The 22,681-nt window shown below is 32.3% G+C and overlaps 1 protein-coding gene across 50 annotated transcripts in view; it reads left to right on the top strand.

The window, feature by feature from the left end:
- The window catches only part of LOC140445580 (uncharacterized), a 538,348-nt gene that overhangs the window by 21,312 nt on the left and 494,355 nt on the right, over positions 1-22,681 (top strand). The window contains exons 5-6 of one of the 50 annotated variants that reach the window (XM_072537705.1): positions 2,120-2,237; positions 6,162-6,410. The exons of 46 other annotated variants lie outside the window; for them this stretch is intronic. In XM_072537705.1, coding sequence (XP_072393806.1) covers positions 2,120-2,237; positions 6,162-6,410 — 367 coding nt within the window. Of the gene's footprint in view, positions 1-1,703; positions 1,866-2,119; positions 2,238-6,161; positions 6,411-15,295; positions 17,646-22,681 lie in introns of those variants that run through there. 3 more of the 50 variants (XM_072537707.1, XM_072537706.1, XM_072537754.1) reach the window with 3 other exon arrangements.

Consider the following 22,681-nt stretch of genomic DNA (forward strand, 5'->3'; position numbering starts at 1 on the left):
TTTCAAAGGTTCTATATGACTCATATATTCCTAAGAATGTGTTTCTCGACGGTGAGTGATAACATGCCGAGAATAATGAGTAAATTTATGGTTGCTGTTTGTTGTGTATGTATGTGTGGTATTTGTGTGCTAAAAGATGTGTGGTTAGTGTTTTATATGAATCATATAGATACTTGTAATAAATACAAAGATATGTTACAATTCTCACATTCAGTACAAAACAAATCTTTATGTCTGTACGGGTATATACCTATTCAGATAGAATTAAAACAAGATAATGTTTTGGGTGCACTATAAAACCTATTTGACTTGTTTTCAATAGGCTAACAACAATATTTTAATATTTTTTATCTGAATAGTGGAGTGGGTTTTTAGTTTGTTCTTATTTGGTAGATAAAATCCTAGAGAAATAAGAAGTCTGCTTATCTGCATACATACAAAATGATTGCGCAGTTTTTGTACAAAAAATTATTTTTCTATTGTTTTTATTTTGTATAATATTTTCTCTGTAAGTCAAAATTTGATTATGTATAGAAAACTCATGGTACTGTATATATGGTTTTTGGACTTGACAAGCGCATAATAAATAAAATAGAATAGGAATAGATTTTAGCAAATTTTTCACACATTGTATATTTGTATAAATGAAATAAGAACCGTATAACTATTTAATAGTTATCACCCCAAAATACAGTTATTCACTTGGATAAAATAGATAAATTCTGATATTTTTTTGATACTTTTTGTAAAAAATAAAACGGCCATGATATGTCGTTCATTAAATTATTGACAAAGTAATAACTTAAAAAATATACAAATTAGTGGACCAATAAATCTTACTATGTTACAATTTTTGTATTGCCAAAATTTTTTTCAATACTAGGTGCTATAATTTGTTACCACACTAGTAGTCAATCAAAAATATTTTAAAGAATATACCATACAACGCTTGGTATGCGGCCTATCTACATATATTTTAATCATATGGAATTTGTTTTACGAAGGGAAACAAGTTATACCTAATATCTTTACATGGCTTTAAAACAAAATATTAAAGAGGTTCTCAAACTGTTTTATTGTCACATAATTAGTTAAATATTGTATTTATATGGGATTCAGTCACAGTTGGTTGTAATAAAAATTAAATTTTATGTTTGTTTTTGACGTTTAGATTTCAAATTAAATTATTTTAACTCGTAGATGTTAATGAATTGACGCTTTGTAGCTAATTTGACAGTTGACCTACTTGGCCTCGATCTTGTAGACAAATAGTCATTTTGAGGGTGTTGTTGTGCCCTCAGATTTAAAATTTGAGGGCACATTTGATTTGATTTGATATTAATCGGGGGTACAACATCACCCTTAAAATGAATATTTGCCCACAAGATAGAGGTCAAGTAAGTCAACTGTCAAAATTGGCTGCTACAAAGCACAACAATGAACACATACAGGTTGAAATAATTTCTTAACTTATAATAAAATGTAATTTTTATTATAAACAGTTTTGATTTAAACCCGTATAAATATAGTATTGAACAAAATAATGTTTATCCACTTTTAAATAATATAGAAATTTTGAAGGAGACTTTCTCTAAAACAATGATATTTTATATGATTGCAATTTATGTAGACACACATGTATATTCAGATTTCGTAAGTTTATCCAATTTTATAAATGGAAACCCCACCAAATATACAAATAGGTATCCTGAAGCATCCACCCTATGCCCATTTAACAAGATCCATTCATCGATCCGGAGATGGCGTCGGTTAGCAAACATGGACAATTGGAAGAATGATACTCCACATCATTCCTGATGACCGAAGGTTTATAGATAATCTTTTCATTAAATATATTTATTGGATGTTGTTTTTAATTTCACAATCCTTTACTATTTGACAGGAAAGTCAGAGCTATTTTAAAATTTTTCTTCAAAATTCGGAAATTACTTTCCAGAGACTAGTTTTCTTAGCCATTTCTGTAAAAATTTAAAATTTTGATCAAACTTAACCACAAACTTAAGCAATTTCCGAGTTTTGATACAAAAATAAAAAAACTAGTTGATGATAAGCTCGAACTAAAATGACTGAGGTAGTAAAAACAATTTATTTTTATCAGATTATGTGAAAGAGACGAGGAGTATACCACGTAAAAGAAGAGTAACTTCAAGAACGAGATTTATCTATCAAGGATTTGTTTATCATAATAATGTAATATCAGGCACCCCACCTTTACGGTAAATATGTTTTTGGGCAAATAAATTGGTTGTACCTAAAAATGTTTATTGTAGTACTTAGGACACAATAACATCTTTTTGATTTGTTCATTAAGGTCATTCATTTTTGTTTTATTTTATCATATTATTTGTTGCGTAGATAGTGCATCGAACTTTCTCTTGAAGACCTAAGTTATGCATGAGACAAGGTCCAAGTCACCTGCATAGGTCGATAGTTTTATTAAATATTGTTCCTTGGTTATTCAATTCTGCATATCATACATTTATTTAGCGGGATATTAAAAAGGCAGTACGGCAGCGCATTCACTCTGTATGAGTCATCTCTTGGTGTTGTTTTCCAAACTGATATTTTGGATTCTAAGGGTTTTCAAAGTTGCAGACTTTTTATCTTGACCGATAGTTTGGTCGGCTTCTTAATCGCTTAAGGATCTTGGGAGATTGTATTTTTTATTTCGTAGAATATCTCAGTGTGAAACCTTTTACAGCTTAACGAAATCAAACAATTCTCTTTTGACGTTAACTCTTTTTAGGACCTCTACATTTGGTCCGTGGACTACTCATGAAATTCTAAGTAGCCTTCTGAGACACTATATTCCGAAAATCCACACGATTCAGAGATCTCACTTTAAATGAGTAGGTCTCACTTCCGTACATTAAGATGAGCCATATGTAGCATTTCAAGACTCAGATTCTTAGGGTTAAAAGAACTCTTATCTTCACTTCCAGGTCACATTCGGTCCCATTTGTGGTTTAATGTAGCTCCAAGGTATTTAAATCTTTCAACTACTTCAATAGCTCTATTATTTCTGTTCAACTGACCTTCAATATGGGGTTGTCTGCTGATCATCATATTTGGTTTTTGCTATCTTGATGTTAAGCCCATATTCTCATTTCAGGTATGACCACTAAATCTTGCAGCTCAGTTATATTATTCGCTATATTCTGGCCGTATCGTCAGCACACCTTGGGTTATTAATCGAAAGCCTTTTCGCTATCAAAATCGGTTCGGTTTTTTGCCTGTGCAAGCTGAAATACATTTTCTACATTCTCTAATTAGAGTAAGGGGTCCTATTTATCTCAAACGCTTATCAAAACAGCAACAATTTTTTTCTAGCAGTCCACTAGTAAACTATGTTAGAACCGGAAATAAATAAAAAAATAATAATTTCCAAAATAAATTTAAATTACGGGGTCATCCTAATTTTATGCTCGGCATTGTAGTTGTTGAATCATTCTTATGTCTTTATTTAATCGACTTTTTCTTTAGACGTCTGTATTAATTTACACGATTTTAAATTATCAAAATTAATGGGTAATTACCTATGCATTGAGATATGGCCACCACTATACTATATTTTTATGTTAGTGTTCCCCATATTTGTAATTCTGCCAAGATTTTATCATTTCCTGGCTCCTTGTTTTAGTTTTTGGATTGCCTCGTTGGTTTCCTGTAAAGCGAGTGAATCGATGTAATTCTCAATTAGGTCAAGGCATATTATTGAGCATTGATCGTCACTATATACATTTGAATAATACATTTGAAGATTATTAATAGCACAAATTTTATAGCAAAAGTCTAAATACAGGGTTGGTCAACGCAGAACAAACGTAGTAATTGATACCTTCTTATCTGAAAAAAAAAATGTTAAAATCCTTTATAAAAGGTATAAAAATTAAAAAACCCAATCCGGCTATGTCATGAAGACAAAACGTTTTCTGGAACTTAGTTTCCTTGTGGATTTCTTATCTATGAATATTCACTCTACTTTAATATGTCCACCCCGACAAACCTCAAATACAATATTATAAAATGTAAATGAGCAATCCCTAAAGGATTAAGCGATAGCTGAACGCCTCAGCGATGGAGAACATAAAATTGTCAATATAATAAAAGTGTCAATATTACATACCCACATAATTTTTATAAAAATACTAAATATTGGTTTACAACATTTCCTTACAATTTAATAATAAATATATTTCGAGTACTAGCGTCATATAAACTTATAGTTAGTAATATAAATATATAATTACATATCGAAATACATAAGTTGTCTTCTTCTGTTAAGGAAGCATCATCATCAGTTTCTTAGTTTCTCACAGAAATAATCAATGGTTCTATTGAAGTTTAAATGTATTATTTCTCGCGACATATTCCTTCATTTGAGCCCAGATTAGTTTTATGGAGTTAAGTTCACAGTGATAAGGTGGTAATCGCAACACTTTAACACACATGTTCTTTTGCTATTTCATCTACACTATATTTAAATTTTGGTGAATATTGTTTGCATAGTTGCAATAACAGTGTCACTACCTTTTTTGAGTCAACCTGCTGGCACTACTATTTTTTGGTTATTGGCCAATCCATGAGTTCGTTTTTTTTGTTCCATTTAGTTTTAGGTAACAGTTCCTTTAATCTTGAATGGTAACTGGCATTATCCGTGACTATTACAGAATTGGCCGGTAATAAATTTATCATTTGACTGAAATATTCCTCAAAAACATCAGCAGTCATTTCTTCATGGTAGTCGCTTGTAGAATTTGAAATAAAATCTAGCAAGCCTCCATCAACAAATCCTTTATCCCCTCCAATATGAGTGATAATTAAACTGCGATCTTTAAATGCCCTTTATCCATTTTCATCTAAATAAAAAATTTTGTGTTTTCAACTTTCGATTTTTCCTTAAATATTGCCTCCCTAACAAATAATTTCTTCTTTCTATATGAACGCAGATTTTCTATTGTTATTCTCTTAAACGAATCCTAATTCACGTAAAGTTTTTCACAATTTACCTCTTTTAATATTTGGCAAAGATTCGTCTTCATTAATGTCTACTAAAAGTTCATCCAAAGTTGGAATCTTTTTTTTGTAATTAAAATGAATGAACTCTTCTTCGAATAGATTGTTTCACATTATCATCTATATGAATGGGTTTTTCTCCCTGTTGAAGTTTTAGTTGCTTGTGTAATACCAAAGAATATAGACGCTAAGCGTCTATATTCTTTGGTAATACGTTCACTCTTTCGTTGTTTTAACAGTCTAAAATAGTTGCTTCTGCTCCGGCCATATCTGAACACTAAGGGTATATATATCTGAATGCTCGCATTAAATTTATTTTACCTGGCGATCGATAATATGGTACGATCCTATGGTCGGAGCGAGGGTCAGCGTCTCGTTATGAGCGCCCACTTAAAAACTATACTCCGAATGGTACTTGTTAAAATGTTCATGTATAAGATCATCATCTACATTTAACACTAAAGCTCTTATTGGCACGGTTAAATGACAGGAGTAAAATTAGACGTTGCAACATTTTTACTACAAAAGTTCACTAAGTAATATCGCTTTTTCTTATATACCTAACAATTCTGCATCTTATATCACAGGACTTACCAAACACAACCTGTTAATCTTAACTAAAATGATTCACAATCTGCAAAACACATTCTGCCGTTTGGAAAATTTAATTCTTTCTAAGAAAGTTGGGGACTTAAAATTGACCTTCCCTTTTTTGGAAATTGTAAATGTTTTGTACCCGTAGAGATTACGTACTTATATTTGTGGATTAAAATGACTACAAAATTTATGAATTGAAATAAATGTTATGTTTAAAAAATTTAGGTAAAACCCAAACATTTTCAGAACAATGGTGAATATTCTATTTTCACTGTTTTATATGTTATATTGGGTTTTATCTCACGTGCATTAAGTTTGTGCTATCATTTTCAAATGTACTATAAACAGTAAACCCTTGAAAGTCCCATCCCTCTCTTGGGTTTTTCATTATTAGCCGTGATATTTCATTCCGTGTCCGTGCAGATTTAATTCAGTCATAAAGTTTTGTGCACGTTTAATCTTTCTATATATAGTACAATTATTACTTTTAATTTTTTGGGTACAATTAATTTGGTCGACAATTATAGTTCTAAAAACAAAAAAAAATGTAGTTACCTAGGGTGCGCAGAACACAAAAAAGCCGGCTGTCGTGGTAGAGCTACAATACCTGTGGGTGGTTGGATAAATGAACTTAAAATGACAAGACCACATAATCACCCGCCAGATATAAATGCAGAAGAGAAGGAAGCATTTCTTAAAGAACTAAAATCTGCAGTGAGGTCAGAATCTATGGCCAATGCTACACTGAAGAAAGTTTATGAGACGGTTGCTACAGCGTAAGTATGAGTACTGATATTTTTGTTCAACGATGTGAGACACTAGTTATTCTTTTGTCCAGTATATTTTGATGCTTATATTTTAATTTGAAAATATTTAAGTAAGGTATAATACCCTAATAAAGCAAACAATATATCTGAAGAATTTGTTCACAACTACCTACGTACGAAGAAAAGTTTTTATTTTAAAATTTCTGAAAGCAATGTAATAAAAATAATGAAAAATGACAAATATCACATACCCTTGTGTATGTATATAACATTCATGGATTTGTAGAAGTTTTATTCCGTAGGCTGGAGAGTAATGTTTTTTTTTTACAAAACGAGAATTTACTATATATAATTGTCCCATAGGGGTTCTTCACTGTCTGTTTTCCATCTTCTATCTAAACAAATCTCGTAAATTTTTCACGTTCATTGCCTTCTTGATGGTAGTTCTCCAGATTGTTTCGCGTCTTTTCGCTGTTCTTCTCTAGACTGCCTTCCATTTTACGCTGCTTTTGGAAGACGATGGCATGTATATACATGTGAATACCATTTTAAGTGCTGTTCACTATTTTACACGATTGTCTTTTAAGGCCATAATGATTTCTTTGATTTGTTTCTGTCTCTTAATGTTGCGCTTGATCTCCGCCATACACCCATTTTCATAGCTGTCAATCGTTTTTTTGTCATTCCGCCCACTTCGCCAAAAATAGATGTGTTGACTTACATTGAGGTAGTTTGTTTTAATCAGATTTGTTGTAGAGTCTCGTGCGTCTCGTAATTTTCTTGTCATATATTTAACGTCATTTTGTTTCCTCTATTGTCTTGCCAGTGTTAACTGGTCGTTAGTGTGTTAACCGATGATGTAACCATTTTGTGGTATTTGGAATTTGATGTTTGTAACGTTGTCAGATTCACCATTTTTCTGATATCATTAGTCATTTTGCTCTGCAACTCTTTCTGGTTTAATTTTATAATTCTACTTTTGAAGTATCACCAATAAAAATAATCGAGCGATTCAAATCGGGTGAATGAGGAGGCTATTCAATATTACCTAATCTACCAATTCACTATCTGGGAAATTGATCTATTATATAAACGTGGAACTTATGTTAGTACATTTTAAATGTTTACAAATGACCGAAAAATAGACATGAAGCAACTTCGACATTCGAAAATAGGCTTGTTAGGATGGAGATCAAATTTTTTATTTTTTACGTGACATACTATTCAATGATGAATTATTAAATTTGATAAATATAATACAGTAGTAACTAAGTCAAAAGACATTGGTGCTAATAGCAATATCATTAAATTGAGCCGAAGTACATCACTCCAGTATTTTATTAGATATAAAATAGTCAAAAATTCAGTTAAATATAAAACCAACAAAGAAAAGTGATTCAACACAATAAAAAAAAATGTGAAATTTTATTTTAATTTTACAAAATTTATAATTTATATAAACTTTTATGCTTTAAATTTTGCGGCTATAAGTAGCTTCCGAAACATGCGTAAGCAGTTGTCAATAATTGTCGGCAAGCATAATCATTCTATTTTCTTGTTGGTACTATTTTTTCAAATCTGATATCTCCTGATATCAGATAGTAATTTACGTAACAAGTTCCGAAAGTATTATTTTTCGAGACGAGTAGGAAGTTTCCAAGGCGAGCCGTAGACGAGTCCTAGAGTCTCGTAAAATTACTTTTGGATCGTGTTACGTACAATATTTTTTCTACAGCCGTTTTGTATGTTAAAAAGAATATATGGATAAACTTTACTTATTCACTTTTATTAAATACTTTAAAGTTACTCTCGTGAATTCAACATTAGAAAAATCTACTTATGAATATTAATAACGCAATTCTAACAATTACTTACATTGGTAATATTAACAGAAGTGGCAGTATTGAAATTAGTGTTAGACGTGTCAGTCCTTTTACTATTTTTTGACATATTAACTTGGTTGCGGAAATTTTCAATCTGTGAAGCTATGTGAATGTTATTTCTTAAAGAATTTTCTACGTATCCCTCTGCTACATTAGTTGTTTTCCATCCTCCGTGTCTTTTCAAGTTCTTTATAGTACCACCACTATTAGCCAGTAAAGTGGCTGAGCTTCGTAGGCAGTGCCCTGTGTATTCTTTGCCATTTTTCCAAAAGTGTGAATACCAATGGGTTGTATATGTATAGTACACCTTCTATTTTTGTAATATACAAATAACCTACGATGCGGTGTGTTTGCTTGACATAATGACAAATATTTTCTGTATAAAGAAATGTTATTTTCTCCAATAACCACAAATGTTCGTTTTAGAATTAGGAATTTTAATCACTAACATGGTTATCTTATCTTCTATATTATTTAAACTCATTTTGCAAAGCTCCTCACGACGACAATCACCTGCCAAATCAATTATTAATGCAACCTAAAATTCACAAAAAAAATTAAAAAAAGAAATTAGATTTAATTATATAACCTTTTGTCATTAAGTAGATCTTATCTTCAGCTTCTGATAAAAATGGATCTATTCTTTATTCAATACTTTCGACTTTTTTGATTTGTAGCCGATGGATTTTCTTTTAAGAAAAACAATAACTTTTGGATAGCGGCTTATATCTATATTATTTTTAATGTTAAGTATGGACTTAGCATCAAGTAATTGCTCCAAAGTTTTGATGGCTTCAAGATATTAGATTTTTCCATTAGATATGCAAGCATGACTTCTTCATTTATAGTATGTACATTTTTAATCATTGCTCCATTTTTGAAATAAATCATAGACCAATTCATACCTCTTTCTTGACTTTACTGGCAATAATTCATAATTAGGGATTAGAGATTAGGGAAACTGCTAAAGCTAGCGGCTATCTCATCTGAAGTTATTTCGGCTTCACTTTCACTGCTCATTTCCATTTATTGGAATTGAAAAACGAAAAACAGCAAAAACACATCATCATCATCATCATTGGTGCTACAGCCCTATAAAAGAGCCTCGACCTTTCCAAGTCTATTACGCCAGTCAGTTCTATTCATTGCCAACTGTTGCCAGTTTGCTGTGCCTATTTTTCTACCATCCTCATCTACACCATCCTTCCATCAGAGTTTTGGCCTACCCCTACTTCTACTTCCCACAGGTTGTGACATAAGGATTCTTCTAGGAGGGTTGTTCTGCTGTGATCTTGTCAGATGTCCTGCCCATCTTAGTCTTCATATTTTTATAAGGGATACTACGTCTTTACCACCAAATATATGTTTATCTGTGATATATCTCGTAGTTGTACCTCCTTCTCAAAACACCATTTTCACAGATGCCACCGAATATTCTACTCAGAATCCTTCGTTCAAATATAAGCAAGAGGTTTTCATCTGCCTTGGAAATGGTCCATGGCTCCGATATGTAAACACTGGTTGTATAATGGTTTTGTTTATGGTTATTTTTGTTTTTTGGCTTAAGTTTTTTGCTTCTCATATATCTACTCAGTCCAAAATAGCATTTGCTTGCTAGGATTATTTTTCGCTTGATTTCTTCCGTCATGACGTTCTCCTTGGTGATCAGGGAGCCTAAGTATGTGAATTTGTCCACCACTTCAAAGGTAGAGTTATCAACCGTGAATTGGTGGCCGATGTTTCTGACTATTGTTTGGTGTTGATGCCATTATCTTAGTTTTCTCCTCATTTACTTGCAGGCTCATATTTTTTGAGGCATTTGACAAGGTGGTATACATTTCTTCTAGCTTTCGTGTTGTGCGGGCAACATCATCTGCATATGCTAAAATTTGGGATGATTTATTAAAACAGCGAAAACCCACGAATCTTAAATGAAAAGCGTTGTCGTAATAAAATACGAAGTTGATATTGTCTACGCCGTTACCTAGCTACCCAAAATTGTCCCGAAAGTGAAAAAATTAGTCCCAAAAGTAGCTACTTTCGGTATGAGTTGTGTAAAATTTAATAAATCATACCGAAAGTTTTATTTTCTGGACGGCTGCAGAAAAAAACCTTTCACCCTGACTATCACTGATCTCTACTAAATTTGCAGGTAAAAATCCCAATGGAAATAAAGAAAATGAATTTTACAAGATATGTACGTTATATCCCATCAATTCTATATACACATCACAGTCACATTGTCTAGCAAAAAAATTCCCATAACAATTTAAAGGTACTTCATGTTTTTTTCTCTACCGGGTGCCAGTTTCTTTAAAAGCACTATCTAAATAAGTTATGAATCTGGGGACTTAAATTTCTTGCTTTATTTTCGCTTTACTAAGTTTGGGAGTTTTTCCTTAAGATATTGAAATCCTTTTTCTGATTTGCTCATTCCCTTAAATCGTTTTATTAAACTTTTAAACCCAGTTTTATATGTAACGGTGGAAGTATTGCTTTGGAAGGATCAGCAAATCGTGGATTTTACACTTTACGCTAGGCCCTTACGTTATTATTATTCTTAAAACCAAATCATTGAATTCATAGCGCTGTTTTTATCACCACATAGTAAGCAACAATCACTTTGAGATTAACGGGGATTTGCCCACCTTGTACTGTATAATTTAATGATATGTAGAATAGGCCACTGGTACAGAGAGATATAAAATATATTCCATTATGCACAAGTACGGCTTTTAAGATGATTTATAGAATCCTCATTTCGAGGAATCTACGAATAATCACTATTTCCGAGGCACGTGTTTTCTTCCCAGTTTAAACAATCTTTCCAGTTGCACTACACCATATCTCTACTTTGTAGAAAGAAGATGAAAGTTGCAAAGTACGTTTTATAGAATACGGTATTATTACGTCAGGCTGTAAAGAATGGCAGTTGCTTAGTCGGGAAAACAAATAATTGTTGTTTCTTAGTTTGTTTCAAATCTCTTACAAAGGTCATTCAACTCCCTTGTGAAATTAAATGAGGGATTTTTTTGTTGTAATAAAATGGGGATCATGTTTATCTTCGAAAGAATTCAATGTATTGGATAACGTTGAAGGTACATCTGGATACTCCACTTCCCTGGAGGTTTACGAAAGCATCGTGCGGAACTGGCCGAATAGCAGACTCAAAATTGGATAAAACATGAATAAAAACATGCTACTTTGACATGGCAAACATTTGTCTTTCATGATTTTTTGGTTCTCCATATCATGGGTATAGCAAACGGCATCGATTTGTGGATACCTTTAAGCCACCCGATTAAACTTTTTGGCAGTTGGTGCAACACATATTAAGGTTACAGCTTTTATCCTGATTGTCTAATTAGCAGTCAAAATCTAATTTGTACGCCTTCCTATCTAATATGTACTTATGTCCTTCCATTGGGATTTTTTTTTATAAATTCTCAATACACATAAGCCCTCGTGTACATTCTAAATTATTGACATGACTAAAGTACATTTCACGAATTTGTGACTTTTTTGGATTAGGAATGAAAGCTTTGACTTAAACGGTCCGTCGTGCTGAGAATGTTAATAGCAAATTCTCCCAAAATTTGAAGAACTGTCGACAAGCAAAAATATTAAATAAATATATATTAAAAATATAAAAGCATTTACAGAAATGTACAATTATTAGTGCAAAAATAGAAGAAAATTACAGTATTTACTGATAAAATAAAAACAGTAACAGTGTAATCAAGAATTAGATCCATATTTATAATCACTAACGTCGTTTCTTGTTTTGGATTGTAAATAATGACTATTATTAATAAAAACAGTGACTAAAAAATTTCTTAAGGGAACATTCATAAATACGTCGTAGAGAAGAGGAAGGGGGACTCGACTTCTTAAAGGTAATGGATTTTGACAAGAGCTATGACCTTGTAAATAACAGGTAAACTTGTGTACTGTATCGGCATGACTCATAGCTCTTGTCAAAATCCATTATCTCTACGATTGTATACGATAGAAGGGAGAAGGGCAGGAGCGCATATCTGACGTCGTTTGGTGTATTTCAGTTTATCGCTATTGTCTATAAATATGATTCTATTATTGTTATGGTACATTCGTAATAAAGTTTTATAGTTAATTTTAAACAATCCAGAAATATAATTGAATTTTTTTTAAAAATTACTGAAAAGTAGGTTATGAGCTTCAATTGCGACGTCGACAAGAGGGAGGGCCTTTACTGTAAAGGACGCTTTACGACGAAGGGGCGGGAGGGTATTAAAAAGTTCACAACGTAATTTATGGATGTTCCCTAATGAGATAATGAAAACATTCATTCAGTGCTTCTTGCCATATTTGCAAAATTGCTGCGTCACTATAACCCAATATAGTTATCGTAGTAAGTTTTGCATATTCACTAAATATGTTTAATGGAATCGAATTCACAATAGTAATGGAGCAGTCTTAACACATAAAGTTTAAAACTATGTATAATCTCGTCTACTATAAGTATTTTTAGTTTTTCATTCCCTTTGGCTAAATATAGTAATTCCGGATTGAAAGAATCATGAGGATATGAAGTATTTTTATTCGTTAACCATTCTTTTATTTTATGTACTGTCCAGGAATTTGTTGGTTTCTTATTTAATATTTCCGATTGGCATGGGGCATTATCCAAAACTATAATAGAAGCTTCATGTAAACTTTGAAGCAGTTTTCCTTTCAACTGTTTCACAGACACCCCCGTATTCATGTTATAGTGATAATCAACCGATTTTAATTTTTACAAAAACAAGATCCACTCCATCAATAAAACCATGTTTTCTACCCGCGGTAATATATGTCCCTTTCCATCAGTATCTGTATGTTTTATGGGTTTTATTCTCATCCTGCCAAATCCGTTTTATTACACATTTAGCAAAAACCCACGTTTCGCCTAAATAAACAAATGAAGTGTGTTCTTTTTAAAAATTATTATATGTAGTTTCTTAAAATCTTGATTCTTTTGTGAACGACACTAGCTCTTTGACACAAGGCTTTTCTATCGTCCTCCATTTTTAACCCAAACCCAATTTGTTTGAAAACTCTCCAGATACTTTGTTTGGAAATTTCGAATGTATTTGTTTTGTCCGTAGTTTTGGCTCACTAATACAGTGGCGCACCTAGAATTTTCCTGTGGGGACGGCTTGGTTGGGCACCAAAATTTTTTTATGCTTCCTCCATTTTGAGTCCTCAAAATTTGGGTTTTAGTTTAATTTAAATTACTAAAGATAGCAGTGAAAATATTCAAGTATCTGTTATCCTGTCTACCGACTAAAACTACCCTCTCTTACTTGTGCGCATTTGACTGTCGCACGTACCGTACTCCGAAAGTGGGATGGCCTCTGTAAGGCTGATGACATTTTTGGAACGCTCCCTTCTATCTAGATCTTATCTCTGTTGGTCCGGTTGGTGTTTCTCTTTTTTTTATTTATTTTTAATTACTGTTTGGATTACTTCCCGTAATCTTCACGATCATCTCTCTCACAGTCACAGGGTTTATACCTATATATTCTGTTTCTCCCCGCTGTACATATATTACACTCCAGCATTGTGTGAGTAACAGTGTCAGAATATACGCAGTATAGGCATTTATCTGTATCTGTCTTTCTGAACCTATGAAGATACGCCCTAAAACAGACAATCTACCCAGTCCCTTAGGCTCGGGATCAGCATCTTGGTCCACTGGGCAATATCTTGTGTTGTTATACTCTTATTACCATCTTTTCATTGATCTTTCTTTTTCTTCTTTTTTATGGCTGTTGTCAAATGCTCTCTTCTCTCATAGACGGAGACATCCTTTTTACCGCTGACATGCAGAGAAACACAACTCGTGATAGTCCACAAGGCCGCTGCGGATACAGTCCTGTAAGCGCATGCTACTCGCATGCACCGATTAAATGAGAATTTGGTGATTTCCCGAAGTTTTTCATCCGATACACAAAGGCACATGTCACTTCTTTATTACTGTGTAATTATTCGGCTCGCACTGTTGCCAAATCTTATAATTCTAAGCGTTCTTTCTGAAAATATAAAAGTACATAATAATTATTAATTATTGTGTATTTATACTATAATTATTGCATTCTAAATATATAAAGTGATAATTTAATTATTAAATTAGCGTGTGAAAGGCAAGTTACATTTTCCTACTATTCTTTATATAGGTATTTTTTACTTTATATGCCCTAGTGGTTTTAATCCCCCCCCCCGGGTGCGCCACTGCACTAATACATCACATACGTAAGGGCCTCCATAAGAATTATCGCTAAAGTAAGATATCAGCTTCTCCAAATTATTATAGTAAAACTCCATAACATACAGGCTATGGGGGATTCAGTAATTATCAACGCTTATGTTAATCTCGGAGTTCACAGATTAGGAACACATTAAATTCTAGGTAATAATTAATTTAGTTGTAACAAATATTTTGCAGCCAAATATAAAATTAAAAATATGTTTCAAATATCTAAATATTCTCATAACCTCATTAACATGGAACTGTCTTTGATGTTGAACAAAAAGGCAAAACTGTTGGCAAAAAAACATTTCTGCGTAAAATGTGCAGTGCACATGAATTATATCAAAAGGATTTACTGTCAATAACTTTGTGTTAGTACTGTAAAAAGGATTTTTTTATTCAATTTAAAAATTACTTTGTTTCGTATTTTTATTACTAGAGCAATTTACTTTCGTACTGCTTATGGCTGTACAGTAGAGACTCTACTGTAGAGTGTACAATTGGCTGTTGAGTGTCTAGCGATAATCCAAAACGGTCGCAAATTTGTGAAATATAGTGAGGGTCTTGGTTATCTATATTTTGTGAAGGAAAAAGAAATGTTTACTAAAAACTAATCGTCAATGTTACTTCTTCTTTTTTAATTAATGCATCTTCCAAGAAATAATAAAAACATAAAAATTTCCTTTAGATAATATATAAAAAATCAAGATTCAAACATTGACTGGTATTATTGATTGTAGGAATCGAGTGCCTTATCACTCCAAAAATAGAAGAAATTTGGTTACAGATGAATTACACACCCAATGACGAAAAACTAGAAAAAAGAAAAACTTGTCGTTTTTGTCCTTCTTCAATAAGAAGGAAAACTGCGTATGCATGTCGAAGATGTAGAACACCCATTTGTTTACAGCACATCAAAATAATGTGTCAAGTTTGCATCACCTGATAAAATATTGAAAGTCAGTTACGGATTTTTTTTTACAAATTAAAAATTGTATAGTTATATGTGTTAACTACATAAGACGAATTGTTCAAGTGAGGACAGCCCCAACTTTCACGGGAACGTAAATATTTGTATATATGTGTTGCCGAAATTTTTCGATCTATTAAAGTGTGTGAGTAGGAGTATAAATATGGCCTTAGTTTTAACCTCATAATTGCAAAAAGGTGTTATCATGGCCTATAAAAGTACTTAGGTAACAAACGTCTGTCTCAAAAAACTCGTATAAGATTGTATAGAACACGGATAGTCCCCGTTCTCACTTATGGATCAGAGGTATCGACTCTAACCAAAGTAGATAGACCTTTCCGTCGATTTTTGAAAGAAATGTACTACGCAATACATGATAAAAAAGATTCTTAACAGCGCAAAGGTGGAAATGAGAAGACAGGGTAAATCAAAGCTGAGGTTGATACACGGGATAACACAGGATACTGAGAATATCGGTGTTGCCAACTGGATAATTCAAGCAAGGGACAGAGCAGAATGGCACAGAGAAAGCTTGAGAAGGTGAGGCCCTTTACAAATAATAAAGAAGATATTGGAGAGCAGGGCAAATATAGTTATCAGAGTAAGGGCAAACTGTGGGAGTTCTCGATATATGGGGATTTCGAATTGGAATCTGCCAAATATGTCGATTAGCTGGAAACTAAGAGTTTAGCGTTGTCCACGTTTAAGATCGTATAAGCAAAAACAAAATCAGAATACATTTGGAGACACGAAAAAAAAATAGTATTACAAAATTAGGGGAGATACTCACACTGTTTCCACTTATATAAGACCAAAAAGATATCAAAATCATATTTACTCCTAGTCTCCCGATTGAAACCCGAGTGTTTCCGATCGAATTCAACGCTATTGAAAATAACATCATCTTCGTTGCCAGGTGTACGATAATTTAAAATTGTCCGCAATGTACCATAGTACGTATACGATTATAGTAAAATATAGGATATTTTTAGTTGATTTTATGATCATTCTCTTAAGGTTTTTATCTCAAGTACCTATCTCGTTTAACAAATACAAACGTTGAAATAAAAATAGACATTTCTCGGGCGCTAAATTTCAGCATCAATAAGCAAAATACAATTAAATTTAGTGGATGAATTGGAATGGGAACTTTTTACCTATTTGTGGAATTAGTTTTACCAAAATTTGTGGAATTAAATCAATTTTTCCAAAACTATAAAATAGTTATCACAAATTTGCACAGCGACATGCTCACAATGTGTAAAGATCTATTCCTTACTTACATGGACCCGCAATATGTGAGACAAACTAATGTTGAAACAATTGATCCTCAAGACATTACCAAATTTGACAACATTAACAACATATACCTAGGAATTAGGGTGACGCAAAATATTAATATTAATGATTTAGATGATGGATTGAAACAGGATTTTTACGATAGATGCACTTTACGTTTCTTGATTACAAGCTTATATAAACGTGCATATCTAGCCATGTTTAAGATACACTATCTGAATAAAACAAGCTTTAAAAGTTGCTAGTCTTTTATCACTAATTTCAACATTGCCCCGACTGTGTAATGCTCAAGACCTACAATCGTCGTAAAAGGAGGATCGGTGACGAATAGAGAAAACTTAAAAAATGTCAGTATATTGCAAAATAATCGAAAGTCTGGATGAATTCTATTTTAAAGTTGGTCAAATAAAACATTTTGACGATAATCCTTTATTTGTTAATTTGAGACTTCATATCGTCTGTGTTAACTTTACCTCATTCAAATGCAAGTTGTGAAAGACAATTTTCAAAAGTAAATTTAATACAGAAGTGCAGGAACCGCTTCGTAAAACAGACAGTTTATATGGCATTATGTATTTATCCCAATCAGTTTATTATCTTCAACGAGGGTAGTGTCAATTTTACACCGTCGAAATAATGGTTAAAAGTATGATTAGAACCAATTTATACAATAAAGCTGATGATGAACTGAAAGAAATTGAGTTCACATTAACTGAATAGTGAATACTTTTTTACTTTTGAGTTTATTTGTTTTAAATAATTTGTTTATTTATCTTCGTTTGGTTCTTTTACAAAAAAATTTAAATAAATTATTTTTTCTACCTTGTTAGTTTCTTATTCAATTTCCTGACTTCGATGACCTGGCAACGCTGTAGTCTTACAGAAACATATCTACGAAACGAATTTGTTTGGTGGCCCGCCTAATAATATTGCTATATCGTTTTAAATAATGTTTTACTCATTTCCTACCCTTGAAATTTCATACTTACCTTAAATTCTTTCCGATACAGTATAACACCATTGTAAAAAGGATAATCACATATAAGTAGCTCAGAAGTATAGCTCCTTAAATAAAAAATATAAGAAATGCTACATTCAACACAAATTGACTTCTGCAGAATAGCAACAGTCACGAGGACGACAAATACAAGAATCACAGATCATGAAAGTAAGACTCACAATGACACAGTTAATCTTGATTGGTCATGCATAAAGAATGCGATACATGACTTCCTATACAACTTATAGAATGGAAACCAGGTGGAAGAAGAAAACGCAGAGGACCCCCACGAAGTTGGAGAAGATTTGAGAGATCGAAGACATAGGAGAAGATATCTGGAATGATAGTGATGTCTGGATATCGGAAATCGAAAGGGTTTAGATTTGGAGGATCATGCATAGAGGCTGTGTTTATTATCCCACAAATATTAGAAACAAAAACTAGCTTTCCTATATTGCGTAGAATTACACAAATCCTTGATATAACTCAGATGGGGAATGACATCGAAATACTGTTTATCGTGTGAATTCTGCAATAGTTGATTAGAAAAATCAAAAACATTGATAGAGAAAACTCTCCAAGTATACATTCATCTCAGACAATATGTTTCAATAAGTCCATTACTATTTAAGGGGCGAAAATTATACAATTTTAAGCACAAAGCTTAGAAAAGGACAGAAAATAACAATTAAAATTTACTGAAATGACATAAATTCTCAATATCACAAAATAAACGATAATAAAATAAGCAATCCATTGCAAAATTTAAATAAAGCAAATTGCATAATAAAACCTTACGAACTAATAAATTGCTGCATATGATGATACACAAATATAGATAAAAATACTTTACTTAGTTACTTGTACATAAAGGTACTATAATTTCTTAGTTATTAGTTAAGAAACTCTTCTACTGAATAATATGGTCTTTCAGATAGATAGGCTTTTGTATTTTTCGGAACTTGGGGAAAGATGTTGCAGATGAGATGTTTGTATAGTTTTTTTCGCCGAAAATAATACAGATTTCTTTATTAACTCAGTGGACGGGATCGGTAAACATCAAAATTTCTGGTGGAGTAGTCATGTTTAGTTCTTACTGAAAAAACATGTAGGTGTTTACTAATAAAGCAAATAGTTTCTAAAATATATAAAGAGAGAGAAGTGTTACAATCCCGTGATTTTGAAGTATCTTCTGCAATGTGTTGTTCTTCTGAGACCAAACAGATACCGTGTTGCTCTTTTTTGTAATTTAAAAATAACATCAGATTGGGCAACTGTACTAGAACCCCAAAAAGGAAGACCATATCGAAGATAAGACTCAAACAAAGAAAAATATGTTACTTTGGAAGACGCTAAACTGATTTCGTTTGAAGTAGATCTTATTGCTCATCAAACTGAGGCTAGTTTCTTACACAACAAATAGATATGAAAGGACCATTTAAGGTTGCTGTCTATAAAAATACCAAGAAATTTTACAGAATCAATGATACTGATCTGGCTGTTATTAAGAAGCAAGTGTTGAAGAGCTTCTTTATAGGATAATGCTACTATTTTATCCACTTCAAAAGAGCAAATTAGAGTTGGACCCTGTTTTTATTTTTAGCAGGTCAAAAATGTCAGCAAAAAGAAAAAATCTCCATCGATTTTTAAATTAGTGATGTTATTTATAAAGATAAGGAAAAGTAGAGGACCCAATACTGAACCCGGTGGTACTCCACATACAATGCTTTTGTGACCAGTCAGTATCATTTGCTCTAACTAGTTGTTTCCTATTCCCCAAGTAAGCTTGGAACCAATTCAAAGAAATACCTCGAATTCCGTTGAAATTTAGTTTTTTTATCAAAATGTCATGATTTACACAATCAAAAGCTTTGGCATAGTCACAAAAAACAGTAGTAGTGTAAAGATTATTGTTTAGTGCTTGGCAAACCTCATGTAACAGACAATATAGCATCACTGGTACATTTATTAGATAAAAAGCCGAAATGATTTTGTGATAAAATATTGTTTTCAAGAGAAGGGATATAATTCGGGCTTTTATGTCTCTCAATCATTTTGGATAGGACCGATAGTAAGGCAATAAGTCTATAATTGCAGGCATTCGATTTTTCACCACTCTTATGCCGAGGAATAATAATGGCTGTTTTTAAGCACTCTGAAAATATACCTTTTTCAAAGGAATCATTAATTAGTGAGACCAGGACTTTCCAGCACATTTTTCAGGAGATTTAAGAAAAATTTTATGGATAGTGTATCAGTACTACAGAAAGATTTGTTTTTGATACTATTGATTGTTTGGATTAGTTGAGATTTATCAACTGGTCTTATAAAGAATGAATTTTGAAAAAAAATGAAAAGACCTTTTTTGAATTGGGGAGATAGGAAATTGTATCTTGTTGATGTTTAAAAACTACTTTGCTATGTAAAACGAGTATGTACATTTAATACGTGGAGAGAGAGAGTTGCGTTAATTATATACTGAGTATTCCGATGCGATTGTGCATGTGATAACTAAATCGAGAAATTTGTATACGTAGAGAGTGAATGCAATATGATTCTTTTAACTAGCGATTACGATATGATGCGTTTGGGTGAAAACAAGAAAACAATTTGGAAAATCTTTCCATTTGTAAATACTTATGTAGAAACGACTATCAAATTTCAAAAATAAACTTCTATAGATAAATTCACATTCAGATGGCAGCGTTCCAGAGATAGGCCTGTACTTTCTATATGCCAGAAATAACTACATTGTTGTCAGTTTTTAATCGTACCTACAATCGTACGTTATGGGCCGGCTCCTATAAAAGAATTATAATTTCGGAAATATTTATGAATGTGAAACGGAAAAGTACTACATTTTTTTAATTATATAATTTTTCTGTTGGTATTTTAAAAATAGAAAGTTATATTTCGGAAATCTGGTCTTTTCGGAGACCTTCTGTTCAAAATTGTTTACAATTCGTGGAAATGAAATAATTATTTGTATAATCCGTTTTTGATCTTAATGTCCTTTTAATGACACACTTTCTCTACCTGCATTTACAGTTACAGACATTAAAAAATAATTTAGAATTAAAAAAATATACCTATTTATAAATTCAAAATTAGTGTCTAATGCCAGCAATTATAAATTCAGGTAAATACTTGAGAGTCATTAAAAGAATTTTCAGTTGATATCAGACGTTTGTGTCGTGTCAGTGTCAAAATGGCCGCGAGTGTAATAAAATTCAAAAACGGTAATTTGTTAAATAGTGAATGCAAAAAAATAGTGTTAAATGTTTTTAACTATTTATCAAACAGTAATAATGATAAAAGTGTATCAACAATAGTGCGGGAAGTTTCTGCTATGACTGGAGTCTCTGAGCGAACGATATTCCGATATAGAAGTGAAAGTAAAAATGGTCCACTCGTAACTCCTATAAGAAAAAAAAGAACCGGTTATTTGAATAGTCGTGAGAATAGATATGATGAAGCAACTCGGTCTAGAATAAGACAAGTAGTGCACGGTTTTTTTATGGACAATATTCCTCCAACCCTTGACGTAGTACTAGAAAAAATTAAGCAAATGGAGCATCTTCCGAATTTTTCCAAGAGTACGTTGAGAAGACTATTGCACGACATGGGTTTTATATATGGCAAACAAGGTAGAAATTCAATATTAATAGAAAAACAAGAAATAGTCGCTTGGAGGCGTCACTATCTCCGGGAAATAAAGAAACTGAGGAACGAAGGAGCCAATATCATTTATATGGACGAATCATGGGTTAATACTGGAATAACCAATGGGCAAGTATGGCAAGATACAACAATAAAAAATAGCCGACAGGCTTTCGTAAATGGACATACCACAGGTTTAAAAACTCCGACCGGAAAAGGACCAAGATTTGTTTTAGTCCATGCAGGAAACAAAGACGGATTTGTTGAAGGTGCTGACATCACTTTTCTTGCCAAAAAAGGTGCTGAAGATTACCATGAAGAGATGGACGGAGATCTATTTGAAAAATGGTTTGAAGAGATGTTAATACCGAATCTCCCAAAAAATAAAAAGAATGTCATTATCTTGGACAATGCATCTTATCACTCTAGGAAATTAAATTTTCCCAAACAATATTGGGTGAAACGTCAAATTAAGGAGTGGCTCTATGAAAAGGACATTTATTTTGAAGAAGATTACTTAAAAAATGAACTTCTGGAAACTGCTAATGTATTTAAAAATATTTATGACAAATACAAAATTGATTGTATTGGTGAAAAATACAGGAATCACAGTGACGAACAATGCCGCGTAGATGTACATATCTTAAGACTTCCGCCTTATCACTGTGAACTGAACCCAATAGAAATGGTGTGGAGTGAAGTGAAACGGTACGTGTCCTCTAAGAATTCAAGTTTCAAACAAAACGACGTTAAAACATTGATTTATGAAGGTTATGATAAAGTACAGAACAATGGAAATTGGAAAAATTACGTCAACCATGTTATAAAATTGGAGAATAATTTTTGGACAGTAGACAACATTCAAGATGACATTGAACCTATTAGAATTTCATTAAACGATGACTCTGAAGATGAACTAGATTATGAAAATGAAGATGATTGAAAATTGTTTTTCGGGGGTATTCTTTTCTCAGTAAAGGTAATAAAATATTTAGTTGATCTGGTTGAAATGTAGCACACTTAAATAACTCATTAATCGACATAATTTCAAGTAGTTATATTAGACGTCATTATGCAAAAAATAAAGTTATGGACATTTAATAAATTAGTGCACAATTGAGGCCCCTAGAACACAAGGGGTGTAAGTGCCAAAAACAAAGTTTTGAAAAATCTTTGTTCAAAGTTCGATATAAATTT

Source organism: Diabrotica undecimpunctata, chromosome 7 (genome assembly GCF_040954645.1).
Source record: "Diabrotica undecimpunctata isolate CICGRU chromosome 7, icDiaUnde3, whole genome shotgun sequence".
Lineage (NCBI taxonomy): Eukaryota > Metazoa > Arthropoda > Insecta > Coleoptera > Chrysomelidae > Diabrotica > Diabrotica undecimpunctata.